The 12,903-nt window shown below is 45.2% G+C and overlaps 1 protein-coding gene across 2 annotated transcripts in view; it reads right to left on the bottom strand.

Annotated features, from left to right (window-relative positions):
• Positions 1–12,543, bottom strand: part of WWC3 (WWC family member 3) — a 231,472-nt gene extending 218,929 nt beyond the window's left edge. For both annotated transcript variants that reach the window (XM_088451663.1, XM_088451664.1), the window contains exon 1: positions 12,308–12,543. In XM_088451663.1, the coding sequence (XP_088307789.1) occupies positions 12,308–12,531 (224 nt within the window). In that variant the 5' untranslated portion in view covers positions 12,532–12,543. The remainder of the gene's footprint in view (positions 1–12,307) is intronic.
• Between the last annotated feature and the right edge of the window lie 360 nt (positions 12,544–12,903).

Raw genomic sequence — 12,903 nt, 5'->3', positions numbered from 1 at the left:
CCACTCATGGCTGACACATGCCCAATTGCTTTCACATGCTGTTGAGTTGGACCATATAGCATATGGGTCCGTAATATTGGCACAATAATTAGCAGGTCAATTTAATTGTGTAGTGGACGCCACTGATGTTACATAGTGCCCTATGACTGCAGTTTAGGAAAAGCCTCCCTGCATACTGTGCTGTATCTCTATAGGGCAGTGGTCAGGGAACAGGGGTAAATTACCCCACATGGGGTAAAAATGAAATTCCTGGGGTAATGGACGGACAGCTGGGCATGCATGTGAATCATTCTATAATAGAATGATTCATATGCATGCCCGGCTGTACCGCAGGAAGGCTCTAAGCCGGACGCCCGCTGAGATGTTATTATCAGCGGGCGCCTGGCTCCTTCCCTGCAGCGCCGCGTTAGCTGGAGGCTGGAGTTCTCTTCTGAACTCCAGCTTCCGGCTCTCTCCATGCGCACTATGGGAGCGACGTCATGATGTCTCTCCCATAGTTCCGAGGAGCAGCCGGGCGGACAGGACGGCGGCGGATGCAGGAGCGGGGATTAAGGTAAGTGGGTTTTTGGGGGGTTTTTTGTACAAGCGGCACTACAGGGGCATTATATGGGGGCACTAGTACAGGGGCATTATATGGGGGCACTACTACAGGGGCACTACTATACGATTTCCTTCCTTTCAAATCAAGGGGGTAACGTCGGCGTATCTAAATATATTTTAGGGTAAAAGGTAAAAAAGTTCCCTGACCCCTGCTATAGGGGAAGTTACAGATATACAATTGATCTTTGAGACACATTTACAACCAGAGTGGAGAGAGTAACATTGATCCTGTCTGTGTATAATTGTTTTGTGACTGACTTATGATTTTATTTACCACCTATCAGCCTACTTACAGATTATGCTTATCATTAATGGATGACCTATTTATTATGGGTGGGGATTCAAAATTCCATACCCCCACCTCTAAATTCCCACTTCGAGCACTATAAAGAACTATAAAAAGTCAGAATCCTAAAATACATAATTCATTAAGAGGTTTGGGTCCTAAAATCTAACGGATAATACAATCAAATGTACATTTTAAAACATAATAATGAATAATGAATGAATAATGAATAATAAATAATGAATAATGTGCAACATGATAAAAAGATTCATCAAATTACAATGGTTGTCTGTTTGAATCCTGATAAAATAATCCAAAATTAATAAATTCATAATTGTTGAATTCAAAAATTATCCATCTTGGCCTATAAGATGTATTACAATTAGTAATTGCTATGTGTTTCTTTTCCCTGTTTTTATTTTTGATCTTTATCCTCCATTACAATATTAAACACTACAGGATACAGTAGCCAAATATTACTATCTGATTGCCAAATGCTGTTTTGTATTTCCCTGTCAATAAAGAAAGTTTGCAAAAAAAAAAAAAAAAAAGAGTACTTGCTAATGAAATAAGTGCCACATTGCCTCTGCCCACTTGTCATTCGGTTACTTTGTATATTGGTAGCTACATTTGACATGGAGGATGAGCTGTCCCAGTCTGGCTCCCCAGTAGTCCCCCAGGCCCCTCCATCTTCCTGTCTAGTCTCCCCCATAGGGTCCCGCAGCCAGCCGCCGCAGTTTAGAGGAAAAGGCCAGGAAATCTCCGTCAACCAACGTATATCCTGGCCTCTTCCCTTCCCCCCAAAACGGCGGCGTCACGCCTCCGTTTCGGGTAACGGAGGCTGTCGCTGCCCACCCCCCACCCTTAAACGGCAGCAGACTGTCAATCACTGAGATGATGTTAGGGACCCACCTTATAAAAGTTCACCGTGACATGGTAGGTGGGCAAATATCTTTGACCAAACATGCAATAACAACCTAACTTAAAAATACATGGTAATAGTTGGAGTTTTTTATAACTGTTTTCTAAAACCATGTTAATAGTTGGCGTTTATTATAAATGTATTGTTCAATAGTATTCTTAGTGCTTACAGTGAGAATTACAGGTCTCAGTATGGTGGCACCTCTTATTATGTTTAAGATTAGGATGTGCAGCCCAGCTCACCACCTCCCACCCCCATGTATCTTTGCACATTGCAAGAACACCCGGTTCCCTTTATCAGACAATGATACAGTGATCCATCTGTGTGTGTAATTATTTTTTTTTTCAACATCACAAGCTTACAATATTATGGCATACTAAAATAAAAAGCACCAATATGTATAATATAAATATAGTAAAGTATAAACTAAGCCCATAAACCATTATAAACAAGTAACAAATCAAAATACAACTCCAATATAATCAGTAAAAGCACTGATGTATAATAGTAAGAATATAGGTGTTGGTAACATTAACATTACAGTGTTTCCTCAATTAAAATAAAAGCAAGGAGTTTTTTTATTAAGGGCCTGATTCAGAGATGGAGGCTAATGCAAATTTCACGCAGCTCGGGCAATTGTTTGCCACTGTGCATCCGTATTAGCTGCACTGTGCGTGCAACTAATAGAACGCACATAGAAATCACGGACGCACATAGAAATCCATCTCAAAGTGACATGTTGTCAGCGTTTGGTGGTGGTGATGGGGGTGGTCTGTTACATGGGTGCGCATAAATTAGCCCATGCGATCTCCTAAGCTCTGCACATCAGGAGAGCTCCCAAGGCTGCAGCAGGTCAGACCTGCTGTAAAGGCAAGATGGGCGCCGATGTGACTTATATTTATGCTGGTATGCGTCATCGCACACATGTAAGAAGGCAGCAGTGGGTGTCTCTATGCTCAGGTGATCTTTGCACATATTAGCATATTTTTTCAGCTGTGTTGCATATGAAAATGCAGCTGCGATCACATTAAGGTGCCTACACACTTACCGATCTGCACACGATCCGACATCGTGTACGACTTCCCTTGAAACCCCCCCCCCCCCCGGCAGCTCTGCACACGATTTGGCCCATCTTCAAACGATTTATCGTGCATCCGTGACTTTTTTCCAATGCATTGTGTCCCAGATTGCCAGATCTGCCCTACAGCACGGCAGATCTGACGATGCGATGTGCAACCAGCTGGGACGCGCATCGCATCGTGATCGTGAGTGGGGACTCACGATTTAGGTATTTTTTACACGATTTGTCGTTCCGATGCATCGGAATCGGCCAGATCATGTAAAAAATCGGTGCGTAGGCACCTTTAGAGTCCATCCCTGAATCAGGCCCATGGTCCATAGCTCCCTGCAAATTTCTTTGAAACAATTGGACAGAGAATATCTTTGCTCAGACTGATATCTTTTCAAAGTGGATTGATACATATCAGCAGAAATCTCTAGCTCACAAGTTAATAGGTATTAACAAATTTAGTATATTCTTATGTCATCAGAAAGCAAATAATCATTTGCAAATCATCAATTGTGGGATATAAATTTACAAAACAAATTATGTGTGGGGATCATTTAAGCACATTACAGCAGCGTTCCTTCCATGACCTATGTAGTTGCCACCTAGGGATGATTTCTAATATGGATAGAATTTTCAATAGTGTGTATTTTACTAATATTACATTTCACAAATGCTTACAAAAGAGTAACCTTAACAATTACATTTGAAAAATTATTACAATCAAATGTAGAATTTTCAACTCATTAGGTTAGGAAAACCCTCTAATACAGTTCTTGAATTACGGTGCCCTAGAATATCAAAAAAATGTTCCCGGCAACCCTACGCCAAAAGTTCAGCAAATTTTATTAAATTAAGTAAATTGTGTTCACCTGTCACCCTTGGGTTTAATTATGTGGTGGTTGTGCTTCTGTTTATCCACATATTTTATAATTAGGCAAAACCAGCACTGGTTTTGCCCATCATATTGACCATGAAATAATAAAATTTGCTAATGGACCACCAATACGTGGCACCCCTGCTAGTGCCCTACGGTACCCAGTTTGGGAACCACTGCACTAACACATGTAATAAAATACATACCCAATCTGCAAGGCTGGCAGTAAGCCACAAGTTTCTAACCATAGGAGCCAGCTCTGCCAGTGCTGAGGATGCCTGAGCACCGCCGATATGTGTGCTGCCTGCAGTCATGTGCATGTATAGCATTTTTGAGTGATATGGTGGATGTAGCAATCATTGTATAAAGTTTGCTCTGCTGTTTCTAGCATAATAGTACAAAACATACAATGTATAGCGCAGACCAACATACAAAAAAAACACAACATTATCAATTCATGTTAATTTTTGCATCTGGGTATTTTGCCACCACAACATAACTATCAATATAACATTTTCCCAATTTTGTTATAAATTCTAATAACATTTTACTTATACATTTCTTGTTAAATCATTCATATAATGAAGGTATGCTCAGAGACAGAAACATTAGTTAATAAAGTTCCTTCCTCCACCCCTTCAATTCCTGCAGCATAATTGTTATAGTACTGAAAGCTGTGCTTGTACATCCTGTTACAGGGTGGAAGGAGAAGGGGGGGTGGGTGGTCCTGAATGCCTGCTAAGTCTGCCCTTTCACATCATAAAACTGATGAGGAAACCAGCCTCTCTCTTATTGCTTTGGTGACTTTTTCATGGAGCTTCATACACATGTACTGAGAGAGCAGGCCAAAAAGCAAGGTATATAATACGACTTCTAGACACATTTTAATGAAGCGGATAGTGCAGGTTTATACAATGAGAAATAGGTTGTGACGCATTCTAACATTTTCAACGCACCATAAACTGTTTTGAATGCAATGGTGTGACCAACACCACTGATTCTTACTTAACCTACTTTTAATGTACTTTTCATGCCACACAAAAAATGGACAGTTGTGAATGAGCCATAAGTTATAAAACATTTTTTTTTAAAAGTCTAATTTAAGAAACTTGAAACAAAGCAATTTACAATTAAAATACTCTCTTGGGCCAAAGCAACAAGTAGCAAAATCATTTTTTTCTGCCAATCCACAGTACAGAATAATCAGTATATATAGTTCCCATCATTATTATTATTATCCTTTATTTATATGGCGCTACAAGGGTTCCATAGCACCTTACAAAGAACAGATAACAGTGACCCACAGTAGAAAACATTGCAGGACAAGGATGTGGTTTATCAACATTACTGCAGCTTAAAACTCAAATAAGCAGCAGAGCAGCCAAAAATAACGATTAGGTGCTGTCAGTGGCGTAAAATCTTCCCAGACGCCCGGAAGAAAGTTATAATTTGGTGCCCCCCCACGTCACAGCCGCTGACACTGTAATGTAGCAATTTGCATGCAGATAAGCTATAGATAGACGAAGGCAGCAGTTTATGGTCTGACATGGAGCTCTTCACTACTGTATGGTGGCTTCACAGGTGCCGGAAAGGGGTGCCATGTATTAAGCAGCCTTTACGGTACACTCCGGATACATACAGTAGTTCCAGACCTAAGTGGGGAGAATGTGTTGTGGACAATGGAGGAGGTGCCCCTTCAGAGCTGGAGCCCGGCGGCAGGCAACTCCGTTGTCTCCCATAGTTCTGCCCCTAGGTGCTGCTGTAGGGAGTATGGAATAGATCAGTGGTTCCCAAACTGGGTGCCGTGGCACCCTGGGGTGAATCAGGGCGCTTGCAGGGGTGCCTTGGGTTGGTGGTCAGGTACCAAATAAAATTATTTTTAGTCAGTGTGATAGACAAAACAAGTGCTCATGTCTGCCAATCAAAAAATATGTGGACAAAAAGAAATGTAGCCCTGTCAACCACCACGGAACCTAAGGGTGACATATAAGCACAATTTACTTCATCTAATTTTTGCCGAATTTCTCAATTAGAAATTTTTGGCCCTTTTACATACATAATGTGTGTGTGTGTGTGCATATATACAGTGCATCCGGAAAGTATTCACAACGCTTCACTTTTTCCACAATTTGTTATGTTACAGCCTTATTCCAAAATGGAATAAATTCATTTTTGTCCTCAAAATTCTACACACAATACCCCATAATGACAACGTGTAATAAGTTTTTTTGAAATTTTAGCAAATTTAATGAAAAATAAAAAACTAAGAAATCACATGTACATAAGTATTCACACCCTTTGCTCAATACTTTGTTGATGCACCTTTGGCAGCAATTACAGCCTCAAGTCTTTTTGAATATGATGCCACAAGCTTGGCACACCTATCTTTGAGCAGTTTCGCCCATTCCTCTTTGCAGCACCTCTCAAGCTTCATCAGGTTGGATGGGAAGCGTCGGTGCACAGCCGTTTTCAGATCTCTCCAGAGATGTTCACTCGGATTCAAGTCTGGGCTCTGGCTGGGCCACTCAAGGACTTTCACAGAGTTGTCCTGAAGCCACTCCTTTGATATCTTGGCTGTGTGCTTAGGGTCGTTGTCCTGCTGAAAGATGAACCGTTGCCCCAGTCTGAGGTCAAGAGCGCTCTAGAGCAGGTTTTCATCCAGGATGTCTCTGTACATTGCTGCATTCATCTTTCCTTCTATCCTGACGTCTTCCAGTTCCTGTCGCTGAAAAACATCCCCACAGCATGATGCTGCCACCACCACGCTTCACTGGATGGTATTGGCCTGGTGATGAGCGGTGCATGGTTTCCTCCAAACATAACGCCTGGCATTCACGCCAAAGAGTTCAATCTTTGTCTCATCAGGCCAGAGAATTTTGTTTCTCATGGTCTGAAAGTCCTTCAGGTGCATTTTGGCAAACTCCAGGCAGCTGCAGGTGCTTATTACTAGGCAGTAGCTTCCGTCTGGCCACTCTACCATACAGGCCTGATTGGTGGATTGCTGCAGAGATGGTTGTCATTCTGGAAGGTTCTCCTCTCTCCACAGAGGAATGCTGTAGCTCTAACAGAGTGACCATCAGCTTCTTGGTCACCTCCCTGACTAGGGCCCTTCTCCCACGATTGCTCAGTTTAGACGGCCGGCCAACTCTAGGAAGAGTGCTGGTGGTTCCAAACTGATGGAGGCCACTGTGCTCATTGGGACCTTCAAAGCAGCAGATATTTTTCTGTACCCTTCCCCAGATTTGTGCCTCGAGACAATCCTGTCTCGGAGGTCTACAGACAATTCCTTGGACTTCATGCTTGGTTTGTGCTCTGACATGCACTGTCAAGTGTGGGACCTTATATAGACAGGTGTATGCCTTTCAAAATCATGTCCAATCAACTGAATTTACCACAGGTGGACTCCAATTAAGCTGTAGGAACATCTCAAGGATGATCAGTGGAAAGATGATGCACCTGAGCTCAATTTTGTGCTTCATGGCAAAGACTGTGAATGCTTATGTACATGTGATTTCTTATTTATTTACTTTTTAATTAAATTTGCAAAAATCTCAAAACTTTTTACACGTTGTCATTATGGTGTATTATATGTATAATTTTGAGGACAAAAATGAATTTATTCCATTTTGGAATAAGGCTGTAACATAACATAAAATGTGGAAAAAGTGAAGTGCTGTGAATACTTTCCGGATGCACTGTATACTGTATATGTATACAGGTATAAGCTTCGCTGAGTCGCTTTTTTTTTGTTCTCACTATGGGGTATAGATCAAATATCTTCTTGGTATAACTAGTAATAAGATTAGGTCATTTTTATATAGAGAGATGTCACATTCATGAGATCACTAATTGACCCACATGCTCTTTTGTAGAGAGGGTTCAAATTCATGTGATCAGTAAGTGCCATTTTTCTTTTTTTGTTTGTAGACTTTCACATCACACTGTTGATATAAGCAGAGTGGGGGTGCAATTAAGGTGATTAAAGGAAGGCGCTTGCCACAGCCCGTGATGCATACCACACTCCTTGTGCAGACCACACCCCCACAGCAGTGGTCATGCCCCACCGCATCACTAGTCACACCCCCTGAGGTAGCACACAATAGGCCAGAGGTTCCCAAACGCGGTCCTCAAGGCTCCCCAACAGTTCAGGTTTTAGAGACATCCATGGATGCGCACAGGTGGTAGCATCAAATTGACTGAGGTACTAATTAGGTTACATGTGCTCAACCATGGAGATCTCTAAAACCTGAACTGTTGGAGAGCCTTGAGGACCGCGTTTGGGAACCTCTGCAATAGGCCATTTGTAAATTTCAGCTCCAGGCCCATGTGGACCTTAATCTGTCCATAGCCAGGAATCCAGTCTTCCCTGTGCCTCTGGATCACTGAGCTGTGAGTTCAGGTTCTTCTGTCTCAGATGTCCAGCCCCAGATATTCCATGTGCATAATGTATTGATGATTTTACTGCATAGTGCATATACTGTAAATGTATACATACCCATTCATATTTTCATGACCTATTTGACCACATACCTTGCATGGTATTTTATAGATTTGTGGTCAGGGTGCGCATACCAGTTAAAGAAAAAGGCACCTGTACATGTAATTTACTGTTGCCAGGTCTGGCTGTGTTAATCCTCAGGAGGGGGACCCCAATTTATTTATATGCACAAACTTAAAACATAGGCTGCTTGTGTGTGGCATCAACATTACGTTCCCCTCTCAATCGGGCCGTCTATGTTTTCCAATAGATATTATAAAATGTACACCATTTCTAAACTCATCTCTGTTTACCTTTTAGGGATAAAGCTTCCTTTAGCCCTACTATGCCTTGCCCTTACTCCTTACACAGTTCCTGCTAAGCAAGACACCTTTATTTATTTTTTAAACATTATTTTATTAATTGAGCAATGTAGAAGAATCAATAGTGCATTTCCTGCGATGTAGCAACGTTGGAGCAGGCGGCACACAGTGCTTCTCCTGGGATGTAGCCGAGGTCGAAGCAGGCAGCAGACAGTGCATCTCCAGGGACGTAACTGAAATCGGGGCAGGCGGCAGACAGTGCATTTCCAGGGACATAGCCGAGGTCAGGGCAGGCGGCAGACAATACATCTCCTGGGATGTAGCCGAGGTCGAACAGGCGGCAGACAGTGCAACTCCAGGGACGTAGCCGAGGTCGAGCAGGCGGCACACAGTGCATTTCCTGGGACATAGCCGAGGTCAGGGCAGGCGGCAGACAGTGCATCTCCTGGGACCGAGCCGAGGTCGGGGCAGGCGGCAGACAATGCATCTCCAGGGACGTAACTGAGGTCAGGGCAGGCGGCAGACAGTGCGTCTCCAGGAACGTAGCAGAGATCGGGGCATGCGGCAGACAGTGCATCTCCTGGGATGTAGCCGAGGTCGGGGCAGGCAGCAGACAGTGCATCTCCTGGGACATAGCTGAGGTCGGGACAGGGGCCAGACAGTGCATCTCCAGGGACGTAGCAGAGGTCGGGGCAGGCAGCAGACAGTGCAGCTCCTGGGATGTAGCCAAGGTTGAACAGGCGGCAGACAGTGCATCTCCATGGATGTAGCCGAGGTCGAGCAGGCGGCAGACAGTGCATTTCCAGGGACATAGCAAAGGTCAAGGCAGGCGGGAGACAGTGCATCTCCTGGGACCTAGCCAAGGTCAGGGCAGGCAGCAGACTGCATCTCCAGGGATGTAGCCGAGGTCAGGGCAGGCGGCAGGCTGCACCTCCAGGGACGTAGCTGAGGTCAGGACAGGTGGCAGACAGTGCATCTCCAGGGATGTAGCCGAGGTCGGGGCAGGCAGCATACAGTGCATCTCCTGGGATGTAGCCAAGGTCAAACAGGCAGCAGTGCATCTCTAGGGACGTAGCCGAGGTCAAGCAGGTGGCAGACAGTGCATTTCCAAGGACATAGGCAATGTCAAGGCAGGCGGCAGACAGTGCATCTCCAGGGACATAACCGAGGTCAGGGCTGGCGGCAGACAGTGCTTCTCCACGGACGTAGCCAAGATCAGGGCAGGGAACAGACAATGCGTCTCCAGGGACGTAGCCAAGTTTGGGGTAGGCAGCAGACAACGCAGGAACAAGATGTTTTTAGGACTGCAGATTTTCTACTTTTTTTAGTCCAGGTCTTCGTCTGATGGCATAGTGTCTGCTTCCATTGGCATGTTGTGATAAGTTTTACCCCATTTAGGGCACACATATTGAATGTTATCAAAAAGCCTTTAGTTTGTGATAGTAATTGGTTCTTTGAACACTTCACTATGGGACAAAGGAATTTGCTGTTTTTCATCTAAATCCATATAGTCCCTGTGCAGTATAACTGGGGATGCTGTTTTTCCAGTCTCTGTCACTGCCCAATTAATTGAAGAGAAGAAGCGGTGTTTTCGCACATTGCCATTTACTCCAAGCCGGAGGAACTGTTTCTTACACAGGAGCTTTGTTATAATGTCCTTTGTTACAGAATCAGTAAGCCCTGTATACGTTGGTTCTTGAGTAAGGATTGTGATGTCATTAGCAACCGCAGTGTGCAGTTGAGCTAAGTCCTAAAGCACATATATTATGGCAGTTGAATGTAAATTTCATCCTGTCCACACTGTAAACAGTAAAATATACAGTATATCTAAAATTTGCTTGTGCCCTTATTAAGACATTACAATATACTCGTAAGCAACTTAGCTATTCCGTCTGTGCTGATATGGTAAAGTATACATATCCGAGCTGCGTTGTCCAACGCAGTATCGGATACTCTGCGGACAATCGGCTGACATAGGTGACCCATGGGGTCACGCAGCCGGCCATCGTAGCTGCGAGGAAGAGGCCAGGAAATCTCCATCAGCCGAGGGAGATCCTGGCCTCTTCCCTCTCCCCCCGGCGGTGACACGTCTCCGTTTCAGGAAAAAGAGGACATCGCCGCCCCCTCCCCACCCCCAAACAGCAGCAGACTGTCACTGATGGTTTATGTGCAGGTTCGCAGACCCGTTCTCACATGCGCAGAACGGGTCTGGCGTCTGCGCAGATTCCCAAACATTGGGAATCTGCATTCAGCTGAATTAGGCCCTTAAACCACAATGCATTTATATGTTTTCTATTAATTTACAAATACATTCAATCTGATTTTTTTTTTTCTTAAATATGTTGCATCTGTGTCAAAACATCAAGTTGTTATATTGTTCAAGCCAAACATATATGCAAACACCACAGGTTAGCGTCACTACCCCACAGCTCACCATACATGGAGCTCGCATTCTCTCTTCCTACCCACATAGGTTTCCTCCAAGTGCTGAGGTTTCCTCCCACAGTCCAAAAACATACAGGTAGGTTCATTAAATGTACCAAATGTATTTATTACCAGTTATTTATATAGCACACACATATTCCGCAGCGCTTTACAGAGAAGAGGATATCTTACCATTCACATCAGTCCCTGCCCCAGTGGAGCTTACACTCTATATTCCCTACCACATGCTCACAAACATACACACTATGGTCAATTTTTGTTGGGAGCCAATTAACCTACCAGTATATTTTTGGAGTGTGGGAGGAAACCGGAGTACCCGCAGGAAACCCACGCAAGTTAGGGCCATAGTGGGAATCGAACCCATGACCAGGGGCGCCAAGAGGGGGGGGAGCGGGTACAGATTACCAGGGCCCGGGCTTCCTGAGGGGCCCGGCGGGGGCCCGGGTCCGGCGCCGCTCCCCCTCCCTCACAGCAGCCCAGCACACAGCGTGTGCTGAGCTGCAGTGGAGACTGCTCGTGGCTGCTGAGCAGCAGCTACAGCAGTCTCCTATGCCTGTGGGGGGGAGCGATCACACTGATCGCGCCCCCCTGGCTTTGAGCAGGGCTGAGGGGGCCCAGAGCGCCCCCCTCCCCAGTGCGCCTCGCAGCGCTGCAAATTTTTATTTTATTTTATTTTTTTCGGAAAGGGGGCATGGCCACGCCTCCCATGATTAGGCCACGCCTCCTATTACTCAGGCCCGCCGCGGCTCTCAGCGGGCCTGCCCATGACCTCAGTGCTGTGAGGCAGTAACGCTAACCATTACACCGTCTGTGCTGCGAATTTAGACTATAAGCTCCTGTGAAGCAGGGACTGATGTGATTCAGTAGATAAGTTAGATGTAAGCTCCAATGGGACTGTTGTGAATTAAAGGTTATCTTTAAAGTACTGTGAAACATGGCGCTGCTATATCAAGGATAATAATAATTATAATCATAATCATAATAATGTATGCAACCCAATATATGTTGGTACTCTCATTGATTAGAATGAGTTAGAACCACTCTATTAGCAGTATTAAATTGATAGTGTTGGATGGCTTAACCATGTATTTGCAGATGTGTCCAACTAAATACAGCAGCTGCTGTGACCCCCTCCATTCCCGCAGGCAGCCGCATCCCCCATAGGGCTTCGAAATGTCCCGAATGATACATCCGGGCGCTATGATTGGATATTACAATGCCATCACGGGCGGTAATGTCATGCCCATATCGCATTGCAATAGCGATCAGTAATAAATGGGGGTCATGTCCAGCTCTGTCACTTTACCTTACCTGTCTCTGGGGTCTATCCAGGAGGTCTGCATGGTGTTATGGTCGATGTAGAACAGCCTCCCGTCGTAATCCCTTGCCTCCTCCCAGCCAGTGGGCAGGGGCAGCTCGGAGCTTTCTTTCCTGCCCGGCGAGGGGCATCGATGCTGCTGCTGGGGTGCCTGGTGCTGCGGCTGTTGCTGCTGCCGCCTGCGCCTCCTGCCTCCGCTCAGCCACGGCAACGGCATTGCCCCCAGTTCAGCGGGTGCCCTGCAGCTGCTGATCTCCTATACACACGGCGGCACTGAAGGTAGCGTCAGCCGGGCTCCTCCACACATCTCCCGCCTGCTGCCTGTGATGTATTCTTATTATATGCAGCAGCCGGTATCCTCTCCTGCTGCTGCCCGGGCTCAGCCTCGCAGACTGGGGTCAGAGGTTTGGGGTCACCCAGTCGGGCTGATGAGTCAGTCTATGGGCTGCTGCTCGTTCTCTTCCATTATAGCTATTGTCAGTCCCAGCAATAGTTATTATTGCCTACAGCCCATGTTGTAGAAGTGCAAGAGTAACCTCTTCTGTTTCCTCCCATGTTCCCCATATTACCCGCCCTCATGCCAGCCTTA

The sequence above is a fragment of the Taudactylus pleione genome, unplaced genomic scaffold (assembly GCF_031769625.1).
Source record: "Taudactylus pleione unplaced genomic scaffold, aTauple2 ptg000026l, whole genome shotgun sequence".
Lineage (NCBI taxonomy): Eukaryota > Metazoa > Chordata > Amphibia > Anura > Myobatrachidae > Taudactylus > Taudactylus pleione.
This window is presented reverse-complemented; position numbering and strand designations above follow the sequence as displayed.